The following is a 25,282-nucleotide window of genomic DNA, read 5'->3' as shown; positions in this document are numbered from 1 at the left end:
TCTGTGTGTGTGTGCCTGCCTCGGTGTCTGTGTGTCTGTCTGTGTGTGTGTGCCTGCCTCGGTGTGTGTGTGTCTGTCTCGGTGTCTGTGTGTGTGTGTCTGTCTCGGTGTCTGTGTGTGTCTGTATCGGTGTCTGTGTGTCTGTCTCGGTGTCTGTCTCGGTGTCTGTCTCGGTGTCTGTCTCGGTGTCTGTCTCGGTGTCTGTCTCGGTGTCTGTCTCGGTGTCTGTCTCGGTGTCTGTGTGTGTGTCTGTCTCGGTGTCTGTGTGTGTGTCTGTCTCGGTGTCTGTGTGTGTCTGTCTCGGTGTCTGTCTCGGTGTCTGTGTCTGTCTCGGTGTCTGTGTCTGTCTCGGTGTCTGTGTCTGTCTCGGTGTCTGTCTGTCTGTCTCGGTGTCTGTGCATGTCTCTGTCTCGGTGTCTGTGTGTCTCTGTCTCGGTGTCTGTGTGTGTGTCTGCCTCGGTGTCTGTGTGTGTGTCTACCTCGGTGTCTGTGTGTCTCTGTCTCGGTGTCTGTGTCTGCCTCGGTGTCTGTCTCGGTGTCTGTGTGTGTGTCTACCTCGGTGTCTGTGTGTCTCTGTCTCGGTGTCTGTGTGTGTGTCTGCCTCGGTGTCTGTGTGTCTCTGTCTCGGTGTCTGTGTCTCTGTCTCGGTGTCTGTGTGTCTCTGTCTCGGTGTCTGTGTGTGTCTGCCTCGGTGTCTGTGTGTGTGTCTGTCTCGGTGTCTGTGTGTTTGTCTGTCTCGGTGTCTGTGTGTGTGTCTGTCTCGGTGTCTGTGTGTGTGTCTGTCTCGGTGTCTGTGTGTGTGTCTGTCTCGGTGTCTGTGTGTGTGTGTCTGTCTCGGTGTCTGTGTGTGTGTCTGTCTCGGTGTCTGTGTGTGTGTCTGTCTCGGTGTCTGTGTGTGTCTGTCTCGGTGTCTGTGTGTGTGTCTGTCTCGGTGTCTGTGTGTGTGTCTGTCTCGGTGTCTGTGTGTGTGTCTGTCTCGGTGTCTGTGTGTGTGTCTGTCTCGGTGTCTGTGTGTGTGTCTGTCTCGGTGTCTGTGTGTGTGTCTGTCTCGGTGTCCTGTGTGTGTGTCTGTCTCGGTGTCCTGTGTGTCTGTCTGTCTCGGTGTCTGTCTGTCTCGGTGTCTGTCTGTCTCGGTGTCTGTCTGTCTCGGTGTCTGTCTGTCTCGGTGTCTGTCTGTCTCGGTGTCTGTCTGTCTCGGTGTCTGTCTGCCTCGGTGTCTGTGTGTCTGCCTCGGTGTCTGTGTGTCTGTCTCGGTGTCTGTGTGTCTGCCTCGGTGTCTGTGTGTCTGCCTCGGTGTCTGTCTCGGTGTCTGTGTGTGTGTCTGCCTGCCTCGGTGTCTGTGTGTGTGTGCCTGCCTCGGTGTCTGTGTGTCTGTCTGTGTGTGTGTGCCTGCCTCGGTGTGTGTGTGTCTGTCTCGGTGTCTGTGTGTGTGTCTGTCTCGGCGTCTGTGTGTGTGTCTGTCTCGGCGTCTGTCTCGGTGTCTGTGTGTGTGTCTGCCTGCCTCGGTGTCTGTGTGTCTGTCTGTGTGTGTGTGCCTGCCTCGGTGTGTGTGTGTCTGTCTCGGTGTCTGTGTGTGTGTGTCTGTCTCGGTGTCTGTGTGTGTCTGTATCGGTGTCTGTGTGTCTGTCTCGGTGTCTGTCTCGGTGTCTGTCTCGGTGTCTGTCTCGGTGTCTGTCTCGGTGTCTGTCTCGGTGTCTGTCTCGGTGTCTGTGTGTGTGTCTGTCTCGGTGTCTGTGTGTGTGTCTGTCTCGGTGTCTGTGTGTGTGTCTGTCTCGGTGTCTGTGTGTGTGTCTGTCTCGGTGTCTGTGTGTGTGTCTGTCTCGGTGTCTGTGTGTGTGTCTGTCTCGGTGTCTGTGTGTGTGTCTGTCTCGGTGTCTGTGTCTGTCTGTCTCGGTGTCTGTCTGTCTGTCTCGGTTTCTGTCTGTCTGTCTCGGTGTCTGTCTGTCTGTCTCGGTGTCTGTCTGTCTGTCTCGGTGTCTGTCTGTCTCGGTGTCTGTCTGTCTCGGTGTCTGTCTGTCTGTCTTGGTGTCTGTCTGTCTGTGTGTCTCGGTCTCTGTCTCGGTGTCTGTGTGTCTGCGTGTGTGTGTGTCTCGGTGTCTGTGTGTGTCTGCCTCGGTGTCTGTGTGTGTGTCTGCCTCGGTGTCTGTGTGTGTCTGCCTCGGTGTCTGTGTGTGTCTGCCTCGGTGTCTGTGTGTCTCTGTCTCGGTGTCTGTGTGTCTCTGTCTCGGTGTCTGTGTGTCTCTGTCTCGGTGTCTGTGTGTCTCTGTCTCGGTGTCTGCCTCGGTGTCTGTGTGTGTCTGCCTCGGTGTCTGCCTCGGTGTCTGTGTGTGTCTGCCTCGGTGTCTGTGTGTCTCAGTGTCTGTGTGTCTCTGTCTCGGTGTCTGTGTGTCTCTGTCTCGGTGTCTCTGCGTGTGTCTGCCTCGGTGTCTGTGCGTGTGTCTGCCTCGGTGTCTGTGCATGTCTCTGTCTCAGTGTCTGTGTGTCTCGGTGTCTGTGTGTGTGTCTGCCTCGGTGTCTGTGTGTGTCTGCCTCGGTGTCTGTGTGTCTCAGTGTCTGTGTGTCTCTGTCTCGGTGTCTGTGTGTCTCTGTCTCGGTGTCTCTGCGTGTGTCTGCCTCGGTGTCTGTGCGTGTGTCTGCCTCGGTGTCTGTGCATGTCTCTGTCTCAGTGTCTGTGTGTCTCGGTGTCTGTGTGTGTGTCTGCCTCGGTGTCTGTGTGTGTCTGCCTCGGTGTCTGTCTCGGTGTCTGTGTGTGTGTCTAACTCGGTGTCTGTGTGTCTCTGTCTCGGTGTCTGTGTGTGTGTCTGCCTCGGTGTCTGTGTGTCTCTGTCTCGGTGTCTGTGTCTCTGTCTCGGTGTCTGTGTGTCTCTGTCTCGGTGTCTGTGTGTCTCTGTCTCGGTGTCTGCCTCGGTGTCTGCCTCGGTGTCTGCCTCGGTGTCTGTCTCGGTGTCTGCCTCGGTGTCTGTCTGTGTGTGTGTCTGCCTCGGTGTCTGTCTGTGTGTGTGTCTGTCTCGGTGTCTGTGTGTGTGTCTGTCTCGGTGTCTGTGTGTGTGTCTGTCTCGGTGTCTGTGTGTGTGTCTGTCTCGGTGTCTGTGTGTGTGTCTGTCTCGGTGTCTGTGTGTGTGTCTGTCTCGGTGCCTGTGTGTGTGTCTGTCTCGGTGTCTGTGTGTGTGTCTGTCTCGGTGTCTGTGTGTGTGTCTGTCTCGGTGTCTGTGTGTGTGTCTGTCTCGGTGTCTGTGTGTGTGTCTGTCTCGGTGTCTGTGTGCGTGTCTGTCTCGGTGTCTGTGTGCGTGTCTGTGTGTGTGTCTGTCTCGGTGTCTGTGTGTGTGTCTGTCTCGGTGTCCTGTGTGTGTGTCTGTCTCGGTGTCCTGTGTGTGTGTCTGTCTCGGTGTCCTGTGTGTGTGTCTGTCTCGGTGTCCTGTGTGTGTGTCTGTCTCGGTGTCTGTCTGTCTCGGTGTCTGTCTGTCTCGGTGTCTGTCTGTCTCGGTGTCTGTCTGTCTCGGTGTCTGTCTGTCTCGGTGTCTGTCTGTCTCGGTGTCTGTCTGCCTCGGTGTCTGTCTGCCTCGGTGTCTGTCTGCCTCGGTGTCTGTCTGCCTCGGTGTCTGTCTGCCTCGGTGTCTGTCTGCCTCGGTGTCTGTCTGCCTCGGTGTCTGTCTGCCTCGGTGTCTGTCTGCCTCGGTGTCTGTGTGTCTGCCTCGGTGTCTGCCTCGGCGTCTGTGTGTGTGTCTGTCTCGGCGTCTGTGTGTGTGTCTGTCTCGGCGTCTGTGTGTGTGTCTGTCTCGGCGTCTGTGTGTGTGTCTGTCTCGGCGTCTGTGTGTGTCTGTCTCGGCGTCTGTGTGTGTGTGTCTGTCTCGGCGTCTGTGTGTGTGTCTGTCTGTCTCGGCATCTGTGTGTGTGTCTGTCTGTCTCGGCGTGTGTGTCTGTCTGTCTGTCTCGGTGTCTCGGTGTGTCTGTCTGTCTCGGTGTCTGTCTGTCTCGGTCTCTGTCTGTGTGTCTGCCTCGGTGTCTGTGTGTGTCTGCCTCGGTGTCTGTGTGTGTGTGTTTGCCTCGGTGTCTGTGTGTGTGTGTCTGCCTCGGTGTCTGTGTGTGTGTCTGCCTCGGTGTCTGTGTGTGTCTGCCTCGGTGTCTGTGTGTCTCTGCCTCGGTGTCTGTGTGTCTCTGTCTCGGTGTCTGTGTGTGTGTCTGTCTCGGTGTCTGTGTGTGTGTCTGTCTCGGTGTCTGTGTGTGTGTCTGCCTCGGCGTCTGTGTGTGTGTCTGTCTCGGCGTCTGGGTGTGTGTCTGTCTCGGCGTCTGTGTGTGTGTCTGTCTCGGCGTCTGTGTGTGTGTGTCTGTCTCGGCGTCTGTGTGTGTGTCTGTCTGTCTCGGCGTCTGTGTGTGTGTCTGTCTGTCTCGGCGTGTGTGTCTGTCTGTCTGTCTCGGTGTGTCTGTCTGTCTCGGTGTCTGTCTGTCTCGGTGTCTGTGTGTCTCTGTCTCGGTCTCTGTCTGTGTGTCTGCCTCGGTGTCTGTGTGTGTCTGCCTCGGTGTGTGTGTGTTTGCCTCGGTGTCTGTGTGTGTGTGTCTGCCTCAGTGTCTGTGTGTCTCTGTCTGTGTGTGTGTCTGTCTCGGTGTCTGTGTGTGTGTCTGCCTCGGTGTCTGTGTGTCTCTGTCTCGGTGTCTGTGTGTCTCTGTCTCGGTGTCTGTGTGTCTCTGTCTCGGTGTCTGTGTGTCTCTGTCTCGGTGTCTGTGTGTCTCTGTCTCGGTTTTCTGTGTGTCTCTGTCTCGGTGTCTGTGTGTGTCTGCCTCGGTGTCTGTCTCGGTGTCTGTGTGTGTGTCTGTCTCGGTGTGTGTCTGTGTGTGTGTGTCTGTCTCGGTGTCTGTCTGTCTCTGTCTGTCTCAGTGTCTGTCTGCCTCGGTGTGTCTCTGTCTCGGTGTCTGTGTGTGTCTCTGTCTCGGTGTCTGTGTGTGTCTCTGCCTCGGTGTCTGTGTGTGTCTCTGCCTCGGTGTCTGTGTGTGTCTCTGCCTCGGTGTCTGTGTGTGTCTCTGTCTCGGTGTCTGTGTGTGTCTCGGTGTCTGTCTCGGTGTCTGTGTCTGTCTCGGTGTCTGTGTCTGTCTCGGTGTCTGTGTCTGTCTCGGTGTCTGTGTCGGTGTCTGTGTCTGTCTCGGTGTCTGTGTCTGTCTCGGTGTCTGTGTCTGTCTCGGTGTCTGTGTCTGTCTCGGTGTCTGTGTCGGTGTCTGTGTCTGTCTCGGTGTCTGTGTCTGTCTCGGTGTCTGTGTCTGTCTCGGTGTCTGTGTCTCGGTGTCTGTGTCTCGGTGTCTCTGTCTCGGTGTCTGTGTGTGTCTGCCTCGGTGTCTGTGTGTGTCTGCCTCGGTGTCTGTGCGTGTGTCTGCCTCGGTGTCTGTGCATGTCTCTATCTCGGTGTCTGTGTGTCTCTGTCTCGGTGTCTGTGTGTGTGTCTGCCTCGGTGTCTGTGTCTCTGTCTCGGTGTCTGTGCGTGTGTCTGCCTCGGTGTCTGTGCGTGTGTCTGCCTCGGTGTCTGTGCATGTCTCTGTCTCGGTGTCTGTGTGTCTCTGTCTCGGTGTCTGTGTGTGTGTCTGCCTCGGTGTCTGTGTGTCTCTGTCTCGGTGTCTGTGTGTGTGTCTGCCTCGGTGTCTGTCTCGGTGTCTGTGTGTGTGTCTACCTCGGTGTCTGTGTGTCTCTGTCTCGGTGTCTGTGTGTGTGTCTGCCTCGGTGTCTGTGTGTCTCTGTCTCGGTGTCTGTGTCTCTGTCTCGGTGTCTGTGTGTCTCTGTCTCGGTGTCTGTGTGTGTCTGCCTCGGTGTCTGTCTCGGTGTCTGCCTCGGTGTCTGTCTCGGTGTCTGTCTCGGTGTCTGTCTCGGTGTCTGTGTGTGTGTCTGTCTCGGTGTCTGTGTGTGTGTCTGTCTCGGTGTCTGTGTGTGTGTCTGTCTCGGTGTCTGTGTGTGTGTCTGTCTCGGTGTCTGTGTGTGTGTCTGTCTCGGTGTCTGTGTGTGTGTCTGTCTCGGTGTCTGTGTGTGTGTCTGTCTCGGTGTCTGTGTGTGTGTCTGTCTCGGTGTCTGTGTGTGTGTCTGTCTCGGTGTCTGTGTGTGTGTCTGTCTCGGTGTCTGTGTGTGTGTCTGTCTCGGTGTCTGTGTGTGTGTCTGTCTCGGTGTCTGTGTGTGTGTGTCTCGGTGTCTGTGTGTGTGTCTGTCTCGGTGTCCTGTGTGTGTGTCTGTCTCGGTGTCCTGTGTGTCTGTCTGTCTCGGTGTCTGTCTGTCTCGGTGTCTGTCTGCCTCGGTGTCTGTCTGCCTCGGTGTCTGTCTGCCTCGGTGTCTGTCTGCCTCGGTGTCTGTGTGTCTGCCTCGGTGTCTGTGTGTCTGCCTCGGTGTCTGTGTGTCTGCCTCGGTGTCTGCCTCGGCGTCTGTGTGTGTGTCTGCCTCGGCGTCTGTGTGTGTGTCTGTCTCGGCGTCTGTGTGTGTGTCTGTCTCGGCGTCTGTGTGTGTGTCTGTCTCGGCGTCTGTCTCGGTCTCTGTGTGTGTGTCTGCCTGCCTCGGTGTCTGTGTGTGTGTGCCTGCCTCGGTGTCTGTGTGTCTGTCTGTGTGTGTGTGCCTGCCTCGGTGTGTGTGTGTCTGTCTCGGTGTCTGTGTGTGTGTGTCTGTCTCGGTGTCTGTGTGTGTCTGTATCGGTGTCTGTGTGTCTGTCTCGGTGTCTGTCTCGGTGTCTGTCTCGGTGTCTGTCTCGGTGTCTGTCTCGGTGTCTGTCTCGGTGTCTGTCTCGGTGTCTGTGTGTGTGTCTGTCTCGGTGTCTGTGTGTGTGTCTGTCTCGGTGTCTGTGTGTGTCTGTCTCGGTGTCTGTCTCGGTGTCTGTGTCTGTCTCGGTGTCTGTGTCTGTCTCGGTGTCTGTGTCTGTCTCGGTGTCTGTCTGTCTGTCTCGGTGTCTGTGCATGTCTCTGTCTCGGTGTCTGTGTGTCTCTGTCTCGGTGTCTGTGTGTGTGTCTGCCTCGGTGTCTGTGTGTGTGTCTACCTCGGTGTCTGTGTGTCTCTGTCTCGGTGTCTGTGTCTGCCTCGGTGTCTGTCTCGGTGTCTGTGTGTGTGTCTACCTCGGTGTCTGTGTGTCTCTGTCTCGGTGTCTGTGTGTGTGTCTGCCTCGGTGTCTGTGTGTCTCTGTCTCGGTGTCTGTGTCTCTGTCTCGGTGTCTGTGTGTCTCTGTCTCGGTGTCTGTGTGTGTCTGCCTCGGTGTCTGTGTGTGTGTCTGTCTCGGTGTCTGTGTGTGTGTCTGTCTCGGTGTCTGTGTGTGTGTCTGTCTCGGTGTCTGTGTGTGTGTCTGTCTCGGTGTCTGTGTGTGTGTCTGTCTCGGTGTCTGTGTGTGTGTGTCTGTCTCGGTGTCTGTGTGTGTGTCTGTCTCGGTGTCTGTGTGTGTGTCTGTCTCGGTGTCTGTGTGTGTCTGTCTCGGTGTCTGTGTGTGTGTCTGTCTCGGTGTCTGTGTGTGTGTCTGTCTCGGTGTCTGTGTGTGTGTCTGTCTCGGTGTCTGTGTGTGTGTCTGTCTCGGTGTCTGTGTGTGTGTCTGTCTCGGTGTCTGTGTGTGTGTCTGTCTCGGTGTCCTGTGTGTGTGTCTGTCTCGGTGTCCTGTGTGTCTGTCTGTCTCGGTGTCTGTCTGTCTCGGTGTCTGTCTGTCTCGGTGTCTGTCTGTCTCGGTGTCTGTCTGTCTGTCTCGGTGTCTGTCTGCCTCGGTGTCTGTGTGTCTGCCTCGGTGTCTGTGTGTCTGTCTCGGTGTCTGTGTGTCTGCCTCGGTGTCTGTGTGTCTGCCTCGGTGTCTGTCTCGGTGTCTGTGTGTGTGTCTGCCTGCCTCGGTGTCTGTGTGTGTGTGCCTGCCTCGGTGTCTGTGTGTCTGTCTGTGTGTGTGTGCCTGCCTCGGTGTGTGTGTGTCTGTCTCGGTGTCTGTGTGTGTGTCTGTCTCGGCGTCTGTGTGTGTGTCTGTCTCGGCGTCTGTCTCGGTGTCTGTGTGTGTGTCTGCCTGCCTCGGTGTCTGTGTGTCTGTCTGTGTGTGTGTGCCTGCCTCGGTGTGTGTGTGTCTGTCTCGGTGTCTGTGTGTGTGTGTCTGTCTCGGTGTCTGTGTGTGTCTGTCTCGGTGTCTGTCTGTCTGTCTCGGTGTCTGTCTGTCTGTCTCGGTGTCTGTCTGTCTGTCTCGGTGTCTGTGTCTGTCTCGGTGTCTGTCTCGGTGTCTGTCTGTCTTGGTGTCTGTCTGTCTGTGTGTCTCGGTCTCTGTCTCGGTGTCTGTGTGTCTGCGTGTGTGTGTGTCTCGGTGTCTGTGTGTGTCTGCCTCGGTGTCTGTGTGTGTGTCTGCCTCGGTGTCTGTGTGTGTGTCTGCCTCGGTGTCTGTGTGTGTCTCTGCCTCTGTGTCTGTGTGTGTCTGCCTCGGTGTCTGTGTGTCTCTGTCTCGGTGTCTGTGTGTCTCTGTCTCGGTGTCTGTGTGTCTCTGTCTCGGTGTCTGTGTGTCTCTGTCTCGGTGTCTGTGTGTCTCTGTCTCGGTTTTCTGTGTGTCTCTGTCTCGGTGTCTGTGTGTGTCTGCCTCGGTGTCTGTCTCGGTGTCTGTGTGTGTGTCTGTCTCGGTGTGTGTCTGTGTGTGTGTGTCTGTCTCGGTGTCTGTCTGTCTCTGTCTGTCTCAGTGTCTGTCTGCCTCGGTGTGTCTCTGTCTCGGTGTCTGTGTGTGTCTCTGTCTCGGTGTCTGTGTGTGTCTCTGCCTCGGTGTCTGTGTGTGTCTCTGCCTCGGTGTCTGTGTGTGTCTCTGCCTCGGTGTCTGTGTGTGTCTCTGTCTCGGTGTCTGTGTGTGTCTCGGTGTCTGTCTCGGTGTCTGTGTCTGTCTCGGTGTCTGTGTCTGTCTCGGTGTCTGTGTCGGTGTCTGTGTCTGTCTCGGTGTCTGTGTCTGTCTCGGTGTCTGTGTCTGTCTCGGTGTCTGTGTCTGTCTCGGTGTCTGTGTCGGTGTCTGTGTCTGTCTCGGTGTCTGTGTCTGTCTCGGTGTCTGTGTCTGTCTCGGTGTCTGTGTCTGTCTCGGTGTCTGTGTCTCGGTGTCTGTGTCTCGGTGTCTCTGTCTCGGTGTCTGTGTGTGTCTGCCTCGGTGTCTGTGTGTGTCTGCCTCGGTGTCTGTGCGTGTGTCTGCCTCGGTGTCTGTGCATGTCTCTATCTCGGTGTCTGTGTGTCTCTGTCTCGGTGTCTGTGTGTGTGTCTGCCTCGGTGTCTGTGTCTCTGTCTCGGTGTCTCTGCGTGTGTCTGCCTCGGTGTCTGTGCGTGTGTCTGCCTCGGTGTCTGTGCATGTCTCTGTCTCGGTGTCTGTGTGTCTCTGTCTCGGTGTCTGTGTGTGTGTCTGCCTCGGTGTCTGTGTGTCTCTGTCTCGGTGTCTGTGTGTGTGTCTGCCTCGGTGTCTGTCTCGGTGTCTGTGTGTGTGTCTACCTCGGTGTCTGTGTGTCTCTGTCTCGGTGTCTGTGTGTGTGTCTGCCTCGGTGTCTGTGTGTCTCTGTCTCGGTGTCTGTGTCTCTGTCTCGGTGTCTGTGTGTCTCTGTCTCGGTGTCTGTGTGTGTCTGCCTCGGTGTCTGTCTCGGTGTCTGCCTCGGTGTCTGTCTCGGTGTCTGTCTCGGTGTCTGTCTCGGTGTCTCGGTGTCTGTCTCGGTGTCTGTGTGTGTGTCTGTCTCGGTGTCTGTGTGTGTGTCTGTCTCGGTGTCTGTGTGTGTGTCTGTCTCGGTGTCTGTGTGTGTGTCTGTCTCGGTGTCTGTGTGTGTGTCTGTCTCGGTGTCTGTGTGTGTGTCTGTCTCGGTGTCTGTGTGTGTGTCTGTCTCGGTGTCTGTGTGTGTGTCTGTCTCGGTGTCTGTGTGTGTGTCTGTCTCGGTGTCTGTGTGTGTGTCTGTCTCGGTGTCTGTGTGTGTGTCTGTCTCGGTGTCTGTGTGTGTGTGTCTCGGTGTCTGTGTGTGTGTCTGTCTCGGTGTCCTGTGTGTGTGTCTGTCTCGGTGTCCTGTGTGTCTGTCTGTCTCGGTGTCTGTCTGTCTCGGTGTCTGTCTGCCTCGGTGTCTGTCTGCCTCGGTGTCTGTCTGCCTCGGTGTCTGTGTGTCTGCCTCGGTGTCTGTGTGTCTGCCTCGGTGTCTGTGTGTCTGCCTCGGTGTCTGCCTCGGCGTCTGTGTGTGTGTCTGCCTCGGCGTCTGTGTGTGTGTCTGTCTCGGCGTCTGTGTGTGTGTCTGTCTCGGCGTCTGTGTGTGTGTCTGTCTCGGCGTCTGTCTCGGTCTCTGTGTGTGTGTCTGCCTGCCTCGGTGTCTGTGTGTGTGTGCCTGCCTCGGTGTCTGTGTGTCTGTCTGTGTGTGTGTGCCTGCCTCGGTGTGTGTGTGTCTGTCTCGGTGTCTGTGTGTGTGTGTCTGTCTCGGTGTCTGTGTGTGTCTGTATCGGTGTCTGTGTGTCTGTCTCGGTGTCTGTCTCGGTGTCTGTCTCGGTGTCTGTCTCGGTGTCTGTCTCGGTGTCTGTCTCGGTGTCTGTCTCGGTGTCTGTGTGTGTGTCTGTCTCGGTGTCTGTGTGTGTGTCTGTCTCGGTGTCTGTGTGTGTCTGTCTCGGTGTCTGTCTCGGTGTCTGTGTCTGTCTCGGTGTCTGTGTCTGTCTCGGTGTCTGTGTCTGTCTCGGTGTCTGTCTGTCTGTCTCGGTGTCTGTGCATGTCTCTGTCTCGGTGTCTGTGTGTCTCTGTCTCGGTGTCTGTGTGTGTGTCTGCCTCGGTGTCTGTGTGTGTGTCTACCTCGGTGTCTGTGTGTCTCTGTCTCGGTGTCTGTGTCTGCCTCGGTGTCTGTCTCGGTGTCTGTGTGTGTGTCTACCTCGGTGTCTGTGTGTCTCTGTCTCGGTGTCTGTGTGTGTGTCTGCCTCGGTGTCTGTGTGTCTCTGTCTCGGTGTCTGTGTCTCTGTCTCGGTGTCTGTGTGTCTCTGTCTCGGTGTCTGTGTGTGTCTGCCTCGGTGTCTGTGTGTGTGTCTGTCTCGGTGTCTGTGTGTGTGTCTGTCTCGGTGTCTGTGTGTGTGTCTGTCTCGGTGTCTGTGTGTGTGTCTGTCTCGGTGTCTGTGTGTGTGTCTGTCTCGGTGTCTGTGTGTGTGTGTCTGTCTCGGTGTCTGTGTGTGTGTCTGTCTCGGTGTCTGTGTGTGTGTCTGTCTCGGTGTCTGTGTGTGTCTGTCTCGGTGTCTGTGTGTGTGTCTGTCTCGGTGTCTGTGTGTGTGTCTGTCTCGGTGTCTGTGTGTGTGTCTGTCTCGGTGTCTGTGTGTGTGTCTGTCTCGGTGTCTGTGTGTGTGTCTGTCTCGGTGTCTGTGTGTGTGTCTGTCTCGGTGTCCTGTGTGTGTGTCTGTCTCGGTGTCCTGTGTGTCTGTCTGTCTCGGTGTCTGTCTGTCTCGGTGTCTGTCTGTCTCGGTGTCTGTCTGTCTCGGTGTCTGTCTGTCTGTCTCGGTGTCTGTCTGCCTCGGTGTCTGTGTGTCTGCCTCGGTGTCTGTGTGTCTGTCTCGGTGTCTGTGTGTCTGCCTCGGTGTCTGTGTGTCTGCCTCGGTGTCTGTCTCGGTGTCTGTGTGTGTGTCTGCCTGCCTCGGTGTCTGTGTGTGTGTGCCTGCCTCGGTGTCTGTGTGTCTGTCTGTGTGTGTGTGCCTGCCTCGGTGTGTGTGTGTCTGTCTCGGTGTCTGTGTGTGTGTCTGTCTCGGCGTCTGTGTGTGTGTCTGTCTCGGCGTCTGTCTCGGTGTCTGTGTGTGTGTCTGCCTGCCTCGGTGTCTGTGTGTCTGTCTGTGTGTGTGTGCCTGCCTCGGTGTGTGTGTGTCTGTCTCGGTGTCTGTGTGTGTGTGTCTGTCTCGGTGTCTGTGTGTGTCTGTCTCGGTGTCTGTGTGTGTCTGTATCGGTGTCTGTCTCGGTGTCTGTCTCGGTGTCTGTCTCGGTGTCTGTCTCGGTGTCTGTCTCGGTGTCTGTCTCGGTGTCTGTCTCGGTGTCTGTCTCGGTGTCTGTGTGTGTGTCTGTCTCGGTGTCTGTGTGTGTGTCTGTCTCGGTGTCTGTGTGTGTGTCTGTCTCGGTGTCTGTGTGTGTGTCTGTCTCGGTGTCTGTGTGTGTGTCTGTCTCGGTGTCTGTGTGTGTGTCTGTCTCGGTGTCTGTGTGTGTGTCTGTCTCGGTGTCTGTGTGTGTGTCTGTCTCGGTGTCTGTGTGTGTGTCTGTCTCGGTGTCTGTGTCTGTCTGTCTCGGTGTCTGTCTGTCTGTCTCGGTTTCTGTCTGTCTGTCTCGGTGTCTGTCTGTCTGTCTCGGTGTCTGTCTGTCTGTCTCGGTGTCTGTCTGTCTCGGTGTCTGTCTGTCTCGGTGTCTGTCTGTCTCGGTGTCTGTCTGTCTGTCTTGGTGTCTGTCTGTCTGTGTGTCTCGGTCTCTGTCTCGGTGTCTGTGTGTCTGCGTGTGTGTGTGTCTCGGTGTCTGTGTGTGTCTGCCTCGGTGTCTGTGTGTGTGTCTGCCTCGGTGTCTGTGTGTGTCTGCCTCGGTGTCTGTGTGTGTCTGCCTCGGTGTCTGTGTGTCTCTGTCTCGGTGTCTGTGTGTCTCTGTCTCGGTGTCTGTGTGTCTCTGTCTCGGTGTCTGTGTGTCTCTGTCTCGGTGTCTGTGTGTCTCTGTCTCGGTGTCTGCCTCGGTGTCTGTGTGTGTGTCTGCCTCGGTGTCTGTGTGTGTCTGCCTCGGTGTCTGCCTCGGTGTCTGTGTGTGTCTGCCTCGGTGTCTGTGTGTCTCAGTGTCTGTGTGTCTCTGTCTCGGTGTCTGTGTGTCTCTGTCTCGGTGTCTCTGCGTGTGTCTGCCTCGGTGTCTGTGCGTGTGTCTGCCTCGGTGTCTGTGCATGTCTCTGTCTCAGTGTCTGTGTGTCTCGGTGTCTGTGTGTGTGTCTGCCTCGGTGTCTGTGTGTGTCTGCCTCGGTGTCTGTGTGTCTCAGTGTCTGTGTGTCTCTGTCTCGGTGTCTGTGTGTCTCTGTCTCGGTGTCTCTGCGTGTGTCTGCCTCGGTGTCTGTGCGTGTGTCTGCCTCGGTGTCTGTGCATGTCTCTGTCTCAGTGTCTGTGTGTCTCGGTGTCTGTGTGTGTGTCTGCCTCGGTGTCTGTGTGTGTCTGCCTCGGTGTCTGTCTCGGTGTCTGTGTGTGTGTCTAACTCGGTGTCTGTGTGTCTCTGTCTCGGTGTCTGTGTGTGTGTCTGCCTCGGTGTCTGTGTGTCTCTGTCTCGGTGTCTGTGTCTCTGTCTCGGTGTCTGTGTGTCTCTGTCTCGGTGTCTGTGTGTCTCTGTCTCGGTGTCTGCCTCGGTGTCTGCCTCGGTGTCTGCCTCGGTGTCTGTCTCGGTGTCTGCCTCGGTGTCTGTCTGTGTGTGTGTCTGCCTCGGTGTCTGTCTGTGTGTGTGTCTGTCTCGGTGTCTGTGTGTGTGTCTGTCTCGGTGTCTGTGTGTGTGTCTGTCTCGGTGTCTGTGTGTGTGTCTGTCTCGGTGTCTGTGTGTGTGTCTGTCTCGGTGTCTGTGTGTGTGTCTGTCTCGGTGCCTGTGTGTGTGTCTGTCTCGGTGTCTGTGTGTGTGTCTGTCTCGGTGTCTGTGTGTGTGTCTGTCTCGGTGTCTGTGTGTGTGTCTGTCTCGGTGTCTGTGTGCGTGTCTGTCTCGGTGTCTGTGTGCGTGTCTGTGTGTGTGTCTGTCTCGGTGTCTGTGTGTGTGTCTGTCTCGGTGTCCTGTGTGTGTGTCTGTCTCGGTGTCCTGTGTGTGTGTCTGTCTCGGTGTCCTGTGTGTGTGTCTGTCTCGGTGTCCTGTGTGTGTGTCTGTCTCGGTGTCTGTCTGTCTCGGTGTCTGTCTGTCTCGGTGTCTGTCTGTCTCGGTGTCTGTCTGTCTCGGTGTCTGTCTGTCTCGGTGTCTGTCTGCCTCGGTGTCTGTCTGCCTCGGTGTCTGTCTGCCTCGGTGTCTGTCTGCCTCGGTGTCTGTCTGCCTCGGTGTCTGTCTGCCTCGGTGTCTGTCTGCCTCGGTGTCTGTCTGCCTCGGTGTCTGTCTGCCTCGGTGTCTGTCTGCCTCGGTGTCTGTCTGCCTCGGTGTCTGTCTGCCTCGGTGTCTGTGTGTCTGCCTCGGTGTCTGCCTCGGCGTCTGTGTGTGTGTCTGTCTCGGCGTCTGTGTGTGTGTCTGTCTCGGCGTCTGTGTGTGTGTCTGTCTCGGCGTCTGTGTGTGTGTCTGTCTCGGCGTCTGTGTGTGTGTGTCTGTCTCGGCGTCTGTGTGTGTGTCTGTCTGTCTCGGCATCTGTGTGTGTGTCTGTCTGTCTCGGCGTGTGTGTCTGTCTGTCTGTCTCGGTGTCTCGGTGTGTCTGTCTGTCTCGGTGTCTGTCTGTCTCGGTCTCTGTCTGTGTGTCTGCCTCGGTGTCTGTGTGTGTCTGCCTCGGTGTCTGTGTGTGTGTGTTTGCCTCGGTGTCTGTGTGTGTGTGTCTGCCTCGGTGTCTGTGTGTGTGTCTGCCTCGGTGTCTGTGTGTGTCTGCCTCGGTGTCTGTGTGTCTCTGCCTCGGTGTCTGTGTGTCTCTGTCTCGGTGTCTGTGTGTGTGTCTGTCTCGGTGTCTGTGTGTGTGTCTGTCTCGGTGTCTGTGTGTGTGTCTGCCTCGGCGTCTGTGTGTGTGTCTGTCTCGGCGTCTGGGTGTGTGTCTGTCTCGGCGTCTGTGTGTGTGTCTGTCTCGGCGTCTGTGTGTGTGTCTGTCTCGGCGTCTGTGTGTGTGTGTCTGTCTCGGCGTCTGTGTGTGTGTCTGTCTGTCTCGGCGTCTGTGTGTGTGTCTGTCTGTCTCGGCGTGTGTGTCTGTCTGTCTGTCTCGGTGTGTCTGTCTGTCTCGGTGTCTGTCTGTCTCGGTGTCTGTGTGTCTCTGTCTCGGTCTCTGTCTGTGTGTCTGCCTCGGTGTCTGTGTGTGTCTGCCTCGGTGTGTGTGTGTTTGCCTCGGTGTCTGTGTGTGTGTGTCTGCCTCAGTGTCTGTGTGTCTCTGTCTCGGTGTCTGTGTGTGTGTCTGTCTCGGTGTCTGTGTGTGTGTCTGCCTCGGTGTCTGTGTGTCTCTGTCTCGGTGTCTGTGTGTCTCTGTCTCGGTGTCTGTGTGTCTCTGTCTCGGTGTCTGTGTGTCTCTGTCTCGGTGTCTGTGTGTCTCTGTCTCGGTTTTCTGTGTGTCTCTGTCTCGGTGTCTGTGTGTGTCTGCCTCGGTGTCTGTCTCGGTGTCTGTGTGTGTGTCTGTCTCGGTGTGTGTCTGTCTCTGTCTGTCTCGGTGTCTGTCTGTCTCTGTCTGTCTCAGTGTCTGTCTGCCTCGGTGTGTCTCTGTCTCGGTGTCTGTGTGTGTCTCTGTCTCGGTGTCTGTGTGTGTCTCTGCCTCGGTGTCTGTGTGTGTCTCTGCCTCGGTGTCTGTGTGTGTCTCTGCCTCGGTGTCTGTGTGTGTCTCTGTCTCGGTGTCTGTGTGTGTCTCGGTGTCTGTCTCGGTGTCTGTGTCTGTCTCGGTGTCTGTGTCTGTCTCGGTGTCTGTGTCTGTCTCGGTGTCTGTGTCTGTCTCGGTGTCTGTGTCTGTCTCGGTGTCTGTGTCTGTCTCGGTGTCTGTGTCTGTCTCGGTGTCTGTGTCTGTCTCGGTGTCTGTGTCGGTGTCTGTGTCTGTGTCGGTGTCTGTGTCTGTCTCGGTGTCTGTGTCTGTCTCGGTGTCTGTGTCTCGGTGTCTGTGTCTCGGTGTCTCTGTCTCGGTGTCTGTGTGTCTCTGTCTGTCTCTGTGTGTGTGCGTCTCTGTCTCGGTGTGTGTGTGTGCGCGTCTCTGTCTCGGTGTATTTGTGTCTCGGCCTCCGTGTGTCTGTCATCGGATCTCCACCCAATTGAGATTCGGCAGTGCCTGAGACCTGCGTGTTCCATCAACAAAACACCAAATTATGGAATTTCTTGTGGAAGAATTATGTTCCATCCCTCCAATAAAGTTCCAGACACTTGTAGGAATCTATGCCAAGGTGTGTTGAAGCTGATCTGGCAGCTTTGGCGGCTCATGGTGGCCACGCCCTATTAAGATGCTTTATGTTGATGTTTCCTTTATTTTGGCAGGTAGCTAGCTGTATGTACTTGTATCCATACAGATACTCACTAAATAAACACTCCTGGTATATGTTTCACTAAAAGAGCAAAGAGCAGTGAGCCTGCTTGGTCTCCAGCTCACTTTCTGCTGACTTCTGACTCTTCATTCAGTAGTGCCACTCTCTGCTCTCTTGCTTAGTGTCCTCTGGTGGACCAGACGGGTACTGCAGAGCCACTGTCAAAACACACAAGACCACACACACATGGGCACTGTTAGAATGCCTCCTTCGCTTCCTGTAATAGTGTATCTATCAACAGATCTACCATGATGCATGGGTACCACTTCATAGCTTTCACCAGTCCAGTCTTCAGATCAGTGATTACATCATGGAAGGAAGAATGTATTTTCAAAGTATTCGAACAGGTCCAGGGATTCCAGCCCAGTTTTGCTCACTTAGAATTTCAAGACTGTTTGACCATATAATGACCTTTTTTCTCTCTCTTTGTCTCCTTTCAATATTCTCCCAACACATCTCTCCCTCATCCTCCTCTCCTATCGTTTCTCACAGCTGGGTCTGCAGGACTGCTGGATCCATAAGGCCAATGGGGGCATGGTGTTGCTCAGCTTCTTCCTGTGTCGAATCGCCCTCTTTCCCTACATGTACTGGGTCTACGGCCGTCACTACGGCATCCCCGTCTACGGCGTGCCCTTCCACCTGACACTGTCGGTCAACCTGGGCAGCCTGTGTATCCTGGCGCCGCAGGTCTACTGGTTCGTGCTGCTCTGCCGCAAGGGCTGGCGGCTCTACCAGCGCCAGTGTCACTCCTCCCCCCTGCCCCCACCTAGCCCCCCCTCCCTCACGGACAACCAACCCAAGGGAAATGATTAGAGCTGGAGAGCTCACTCCGTCACCATCGCTCTCTCTCTGTTCTTTCTCGGTTCCTTCTACTCTATATGCGCTCGAGTCACACAAAAATGAACCACCATCGACTACTACTTACTACTTCTACTGCAGAAGCACTTCGGCTACATACCACAGTCTCCACAAAACTACTACCGTTACTACTATGATTCCACTAGTACTGCTACTGCTCCTCCTCCCCCTGAGCCCCCACCCCCATGTTTCCCTTTTGCTTCGATACTACTGATCGCTCCATGCCCAGTCCAAGCTCTACTCCATTTTTTTTGTTTTGTGTGCTCGTGTGCTTGGATTAGAGTGATTGGACAGGGGTTATATTTGTAGTGCTACACTGGAGTTTCCCTAAAAGATATGAAGAAGACCGAGAATGGAGGTCCTGGCTTTTTTCGGCGGGGAGGTGGTGATACACTCCCCCGGCCCCTCCACTTCATCTATTACTTGCTCTGCTGATTGGAAGATCAGTTAGTGTAGATGAATGTGTATGTAGAATTTGTTGATTTATTTTGTTTTGTCAATGGTTTTTATGTCAAGTCCTGAAGATTCACATTTTATGAAGTGTTTGTCCACCCACCCAGTCCTCATCTTTAAAAGACCGCCGGCGGGAGAGGAGGAGAAGTGGGAAAGGGGACTTGGCATGCAGATAGTAATGGTGACAAGGCTGGGTGGAGGGGTGGAATGGGATGGGGTGTTTACAAACTAAGATAGGTACGGGTGTCACCTCATCTACATTTGAAGGAGAAAATGAGAAATAAATGTTTGCACCAAGCTCTTTGCACCAGCATAGCTACACAAAAACCCATTTAATGTGATTGGATTGTGGAACTCCACACTCCTTTATCCACCTCAGCGCCTCCCCATTGTCCTGTTTCCTAATTCACAGTTCTCCATGGCTGCCGCCGCTGGCCAATCGGTGTGCCTGCAGCGCGCTCGTCTTCCTCCTTTGTTGTTTACGGCCCAACAGGGTTCTGTGTGCTGCCCTGCTGCGTCTGTTTACATGAATTCTCTAAACCCACGCACCTCAGTGTCACACAGGGTGGGGCATCACAAACTAGGAGCCTCTCTCTATATTATGTGCTCCCTACCTAAAGGGGGTGGCTTAGCAAAAGCTTTGTCCGTATGTTTACATACACAAGACTTCTCTGGGAGCGCTGTAGCAGCATTAGAAGGAATGGGATTGCTTGTTTAGTCCCGGGTTTGACTCCATTGCAACAGCTGAAGCTGCTTTTAATGGGTGGAGACAAGACTTCACGGTCACTCGACGTCAAGTTTGCGGGGTGGGAGTGGTGGGGTGATTCTTTTAGGTCAATGCTGCCCTCTGGCAACAGGGGTCTGGGGGCCACATGGGAGGGGCTTGTATACCACTGGGCATCCCTTTTTAAGGTCACATTGTGTCCTCCAGGGACCGGCCCACTAGGTGCCAGTTGGAGCAATAAAACAGACGGGGTTGAAAATGGCGAGGACAATTTAAAACCCCATGTAGTAGAGATTAACCTGATGTTTAGATTAAAAAAACAGTAATGTTCCTAGCATGATGCTGGAGCAGGATGATTACACAGCTGCATGCGGCCCTGCTCCAAAATTATACTCTATTTTCAAACAGAAGATTGTCGAATAGAATAAGAAAGGCTTGATGGTGGCGATACACTCATTTCATGTATTCTACTTTTACTCATGATTGCCTTTTCTGGGGATTAATTATGAGTTTTCCCCGACTTGGTTGGCTCCTTAGAACAGGTCAGCAAGCAGGAAACAACCCCAGTTTTTTTTTAAGTAACTGTCCAGTGAAAATATCACTTTTAAAAGTTCATATTCTGTTCACTCGTACCCAAATGTTGACTCATCCTATAGTTGTATTTGTGGCCAAAGCATAAATTGGAGGGGAAAAAAACACCTCAAAATTGTACCTAGAGCTGGGACGATAAGCAGAAAATTACCGACATTACCTTCCCCTTACCGAAGCATTTTGCATACATCAGGAATTTTCTGTGATTTTGCTATACAATGTTTCTGTAGTTTGTCCTAAAATCATTATATGGTCAACAGTAATAGCCTATGCATTATGTTGATTCCTGCTTGTCCCTGTTTTGCTGTTGGCTGCTGACACCCACTGCACACGGCGGAGGAGAGATGCATTCTGAGAAGCACAAGCATATGGCCGTTGCTCAAAATGCTATTTGGGGGGGGGGGGGGGGAATACCGTTTTCAAAGCAACTACTTTTGTTGTAGTAAGAGAGGAGACACAGCTTTCTGTGAGTATATCATGTATTTATCACCTCAATTGAGTTCATGGAAACACTTTACAACCGGAATAGGCTGTAGTTAGTATGGTTTCGATGCAGTGGAGATGAGCAGAGCCCGCCATTTGCAGTTAATATGCCTACATCATGTAGCCTAGGCCTAGCGGTGGAAAGTTTCTGTAGGACATTCGCCTACGTTTACTGATAGCCATGTAGGCTAATTATTTATTCTATATAGCAACAATATCCTAGTTAGAGTTAGCAATCTAGCTGTTTTGAGTTCCCACATCCTCAGGTGGTGAATAATATAGCCTTTAGGCCAATCTGCACAAAGATGTCGTCAAAAATACACCTGCTAATATTGGATCATATTTGAATAGGTTACAAATCAAGATATCTCATGCATTTCCTGGATATGTTAGATGAAATGGCTTACTTTTTGAGTCAGGCTGCCAAGTGTCACTTGGCACTGAAAAATACATTCTCGAGAGCCCTGCCGCTAATGTAAAGTAACTGTCCATTTTTTTAAAAAAAAGATCATTGTATTTGTTATCGAGCAATATTGTTACATTTATTGCAATACTACTTTTTGTCCATATCGCCCAGCTCTAGCGCCTCCCAATTTTTATTTCTATAATTTAGCGCAGAATTATCATTGGAGCATTTTTTGTGATTTTTTTTTTTTTTACATTATCATGATATGGGTTTTTGTCCATATCGCCCAGCTCTATAGACAGTTTAAAAAATGCTAGCTATTTCCACATAGAGGATGACGTCATCCCAGCAGTCTACTCGCATTAATATTTTTTGACTGGTCGACGCCCACACCATTCGGCTGTTTGGGTACACCCACACCATTCCAAAACAGAAAATATGCTTTTTAACATAATTACATTTTTGGGGAGAAGAAACAATACCAGTCATTGTAATTAATTATAGGTCATATTTCATAGAAATCTGGACACTGGCCAGTTACTTTAAATGTGATACATCTTATCATATTGTCCACAAACCAATAATACCTTGAATACTTTCCCAGAGTTTTATGTTGTCTTTTAACCTACTCGTCCGTAGCCTTCAAATATGAAGGCAATAGTTCTGTATAAATTAAACACTGTTAACTTGTAGATAATTATTACTAATTTACTAGTAAATTGAAGTGCTGGTTATTTTAGCCAGAGTGCCCATCCACGGCATGTGTTTTATAGTGGCAAGGAGGAACTGACGCTTGTTGGCATCAGTGCTGCTAGCATGGAGCACCAATCACATAGCTGTAAATACAGGATAATAATAACTAAATATGTTTGTTTTTAGAGAATGCATTACCATATGCACATTTTTTTTATGACGACAACCTTGATAATGAGAAGCTTCTGTAGATTCTGTTAGCACTTTGAAAAGTTTGAGGCCGTGAGAGGTGCATTTATATCACGTACACACACACTATTTCTGCTGAAACTCAACACATTCTTCTAGTTTTAACACCGACCAGACTTAAGAAGGCTGCCCTTGGCAATTGGATACATTTGAGAATGGAGGGAAGTTTTTGTGTGAGGACCAAAACAACTTTGCTTCAAACCTACATGCCCTGACCACATTTTAGCTTGAGCAAATCATCATGTATTTAATCAACGTTATCTGGTCTTAGAGGCTATTTTAATAAGTATTGGGCCCCAGATGCACCTTTGCATCAGTTTTGTCAACGTGGCCCTGTCCACTGAAGTTCTGTCTGCATGTTAGGTTGCATTTTGGGGATTCTGCTGTCCTCTGTAGGAGACTGATGCATTGTGGGGACTCTGCTCTCTTTAGGAAACTGCGGCATTGTAGGGACTCTGCTCTCCTCTCTAGCGGACGGTTGCATTGTGGTAACACTGCTGTACTCCGTAGACCCCTGCATTGTGGGGACTCAGCCATTTTCTGCTGAGAAACACTCCAGTCCGGGAAAGGACCAAACCAGGCCACTGTGCTTCCGGGGCGGCGCTGGAGCAAGAGCAGAGCAGGCAGAAGGCTGGGGAAGGGAGGAAGGGAAGCTGAGTGCTGCTGCTTTTAAACGATGGGCTTGTTTGTCTGGTTTGGCCCGGACCCCGAGACTTAGGCAAAGAGTCCAGCTTTATCAATATGCCCCGACTCGTGTCTTTTGTCTGTCTGTCTGACTGATGCGACCACAGATCTCCATACAGAAACATCCCGGGCCTTCTAATTGTGCGCTCTCACTCTCTTGTCCTCCCTATTTCTCTCTCTCCCTTCCTGTCTCTCTCTTTCTCACTCACTCCTCGTACCCTTACTTTACGTTTACCAGCATTGGGGAACATCCCACGTATGCGCCACGTCTATTTCTATGGGCACAAGCACTGTTCATGACAAACTGTTCACACCTCTCTTGTTGGTGGAGAGAATGCAGGTTTAAAGCTTATTTCCTGCAATTCTGCCAAAAAAATATATATATATTATTAATTTTTAAAAAGAATTGTAAATTATTTCTTTATTTTAATTATTTTTTTGGTCCAGGGGTGCAAAGAAAATTGTTCAGTTTTAATACAAATGTTTTTGCAGTTCCATACATTTTGCCATGTCTAATGTGTGTTCATGTGATATTGAATGACAAAAAAATTACAACAATATCTATGAGCTAAATTTTTTTTAGCTGAAATGGGATAGTTGATCTGGACATTTATAACAAGTTGTAAATAGCTCTTTAAGGTATGCAATGACTAACATGACAAGAGGACCTGATGATGCACTACCCAATTTCAAAATTGCACCTTGAGCATTCTACTATTACAGCTCTCAAGAGTAAGTTTTTAAAGCTGGACTGTGTTCCTTAAAAAAATGATGCCGCCCTTAGTTTGGGAACCACTGATCTAGATGAGCCGTTGCTGGCATCAGGTGTCCAGTCTCTCCACTCAGCAGCTCAAGAGTCCAGGGAACGCAGGGTTAATTAGGCTACAGGGCCATTTCCTAACAAGGCCAATCAAGCCATCATGGCTTTAAAAAGGCTCTCTGGATGTACTGCTCACAGTGACACGCCTAAAGGACAGACTCTCCATCTGTTCACATGGGTTACCTCCCAACTGGCACCCTATTCCCTATATAGTGCACTACATTTGACCAGAGCCCTATTTTATGTACTGCACTTGATTTTATGTAGGCCTACTTTTAATGCAAGATGTCCTTGACTATCTTGAAATGTGTACCCAAGTAAAATGTATTATTATTATTGGACCAGAGCAGAATCTGCGTGCCCTCACAAGTCAATGCCACAAATGTCCTCATGATGCAGGACCGCCGCAACCAATCACCTCACAATACAGGACAACCACTTTTGGGAACCTTATATGGTTGACATCGACATTTCAGAGACATTTTCCCCCATCTTGAAGTGTTTTTTTATTGATTTGATATGTAAGACCATGACAGATAGGGTTTGGCCTGAAAAGGTGAAGGTGACATTGATGGTTTAAGAGATTTCCATGGTATACCTTTGAAATTTCCCTTAGTCTGTTGCAAGCTCACGGTCGACGTCGTCGTAAGGTATGAGGCAGATTATAGAGAGCTAGTAGTCTCGTACACTTTGACGTGTCGCTAAAGTGCAATCCCCCGCCCCCTACCCTGACATCCAATCCAGAGCCTTCAAATCATGCATAGGGTTCAAGGGTCTGCATGCAAAACACATATCCTGTTAATCATCTTTATTTTAATTCTTAATCCGGACAGATTTGTTTTGTTATAATATATGAAGTCTTATGTTCGGCCTTCTTGGAGGCTCCTCTCTTTGCTCAGGGTTTGATGAAGATGTTAACATATAACTGTATAACTTAGATTTGTTTTAAAAATTGTGAAACGAGTTACGATGAAAACAATGGATTCTGAAATATGAAAATACCTGGAATGGCATGCGGTTTTCTCCTGCTTGTGCCATTGTTTTCTTCTTTGCTTTCTTCCAAATGCATTTTGACATGGCTTGTGGTATTGCAACCTGTAGGGTTGGTAGACCAAAGATTGTCAGGCACTTTAGTCAACCCCCCTCCCCCCAGACTGCATGGGGCAGTGTCTCCCCTTCCCACTAACACAACCCTTATCCCAGGTCAGCATCCATCCATATCCAGTCTATGTAGGAGCCTCGGCACAGTGAAGCGTAAGTTGTGCATTATCAGTGTGATCAGGATTAATGGCTGTGCATAGGTGGAACATTTTAGCTGGGGTTTTGCTGCTTTGATTTCACACATATCCACACAGGGCCGGTCCCTCTTATCAAGGGACTCACAGGGGCCTGGTAGGTGTCGAGGGTATGGCCCACTGACTGGCTGGCCACTGGATTCAAGTTCAAACTGAATTGGGTTACATTTCTATAACTGGGCTTTTTTAAAATATGCATTTTATCCGTTGCATGCATTTCCTTTGTCCTCTTTGTACAATACTACTACACATCTTCTTTTCAAAAATCCCCCATACTTAAATTTTTTACCCCGTTTTCCTCCCCAATTTCGTGATATCCAATTACGATCTTGTCTCATCGCTGCAACTCTCCAACGGGCTCGAGAGAGAGAGAGAGGCAAAGGTCGAGTCATGCGTCCTCTGAAACATGACCCGCCAAACCGCTCTTTTTAACATGCGCCCGCTTAACCCGGAAGCCAGCTGCACCAATATGTCGTAGGAAACAGTTCAACTGACGACCAAAGTCAGCCTGTAGGCGCCCGGCCCGCCACAAGGAGTCCCTAGAGCGCGATGAGCCAAGTAAAGCCCCCAGTGGCTAAACCCTCCCCTAACTCGGACGACGCTGGGCTAATAGGGCATCGCACAATGGGACTCCCAGTTACAGACGGTTGTGACACAGCCTGGGATCAAATCCGAGTCTGTAGTGACGCCTCAAGCACTGCGATGCAGTGCCTTAGACCGCTGCGCCACTCGGGAGGCCTTATATTTTTTTAAGACAAAGGGTGTTTGTCAACTCCTTTGGGGGGTCTTCCAATGTGCTTCTCTCTTCCATCATCACGGTTTGGTTAAAGTTTTTATATACTCAAGTTCCTAATTTGTTTGCTGTGCTTTGTTTTTTTGTGGATTTAGACTCTCTCTATGACAGTACACGGTGTACTGTTAACGTTTTCTGTCCCGAATCGGACGTCCATCCTCACAATAGTGTCTGTCACCTTTTGGCTGTGTAATTTACTAAATACAGCTTATTCACTACCTTCAACACTCCCTGCCTCCTGTTATTTTTGATAACATTATCAGATTTTTTCATATATATTTATATATCTGATTTTGATATATACATATATATATACATATATATTACGGTTTTTTTTGTTTGTAGTGTGCCCTTTTTGAGGAATTTCTTATCTGAGAAACAAATGGGCTCTTTAACTAACCTAAACATTGATTGAGAGGAATTATTTTGTTGCAACTTGTAAAAGACACCCCATAAAGACAAATAAAACTGATTTGATGAATCCTTTTAAACCAGAATCTGTGTTAATTGCTGTACATGCCTCTGCCTCAATTTTCTGAGAACACTGTCTGCAGTAGGCATGAAATCGAAGAACATTCTCAGAGGGAATCACGGAAAACAGAGTACCTCCCTGTTTCAATCTGAAGTCTAAGAATTTTCGTTTCCCATTTTGCCTTGGTGTGTCCCAATGAACACCACCCAGAGGTGCGTTCAGTACGAAAGAACGTTGTTCAATGTTTAATTTAACGGAAAAGGTACTGTACTGGACATCTATTTTGAAGAACGATGTGATTATGGTGGCCCAGAGGGTGATTGTGTATGGTGTGCTTCATGAGCACACCATACATGTTCACACCCATTTTGATCAGGCTACACCCACCCAATGGGAGCAAACATTCTTCAAAAGCTGTTGATGAACGCGGTGCACAGTTTTGGGAAAACATGCCATTCAGTACAAACCTTCAAGCAAGTAGCTAATGTTGAACCTAACTCAGAGGTGGGAAATTATTTTGGCTTGAAGCCCACGTCGGGATGTAAAAATTAAACGGAGGGCTGCACAGATTCTTTGGGGACCGATTTTTTTTGTGCCAAAACCTATTTGCAGGCCAGAAAAAAAGGGTAGTTATTTGAATTGAAAATATATAGGTCCATTAAAACTATATAGAAAGTATGTAGAAA

At 51.6% G+C, this 25,282-nt stretch overlaps 1 protein-coding gene across 2 annotated transcripts in view; it reads left to right on the top strand.

Annotated features, from left to right (window-relative positions):
- Positions 1 to 24,615, top strand: part of LOC110537679 (ceramide synthase-like) — a 58,187-nt gene extending 33,572 nt beyond the window's left edge. For both annotated transcript variants that reach the window (XM_036937650.2, XM_090192583.1), the window contains one exon: positions 16,568 to 24,615. In XM_036937650.2, the coding sequence (XP_036793545.1) occupies positions 16,568 to 16,888 (321 nt within the window). In that variant the 3' untranslated portion in view covers positions 16,889 to 24,615. The remainder of the gene's footprint in view (positions 1 to 16,567) is intronic.
- The last annotated feature ends 667 nt before the right edge of the window (positions 24,616 to 25,282 follow it).

This window comes from Oncorhynchus mykiss, chromosome 12 (assembly GCF_057628025.1).
Source record: "Oncorhynchus mykiss isolate SJ-2025 chromosome 12, ASM5762802v1, whole genome shotgun sequence".
Taxonomy (NCBI): domain Eukaryota; kingdom Metazoa; phylum Chordata; class Actinopteri; order Salmoniformes; family Salmonidae; genus Oncorhynchus; species Oncorhynchus mykiss.
The sequence above is the reverse complement of the archived record's forward strand: the minus strand, read 5'-3'. Positions and strand labels throughout refer to the sequence as shown.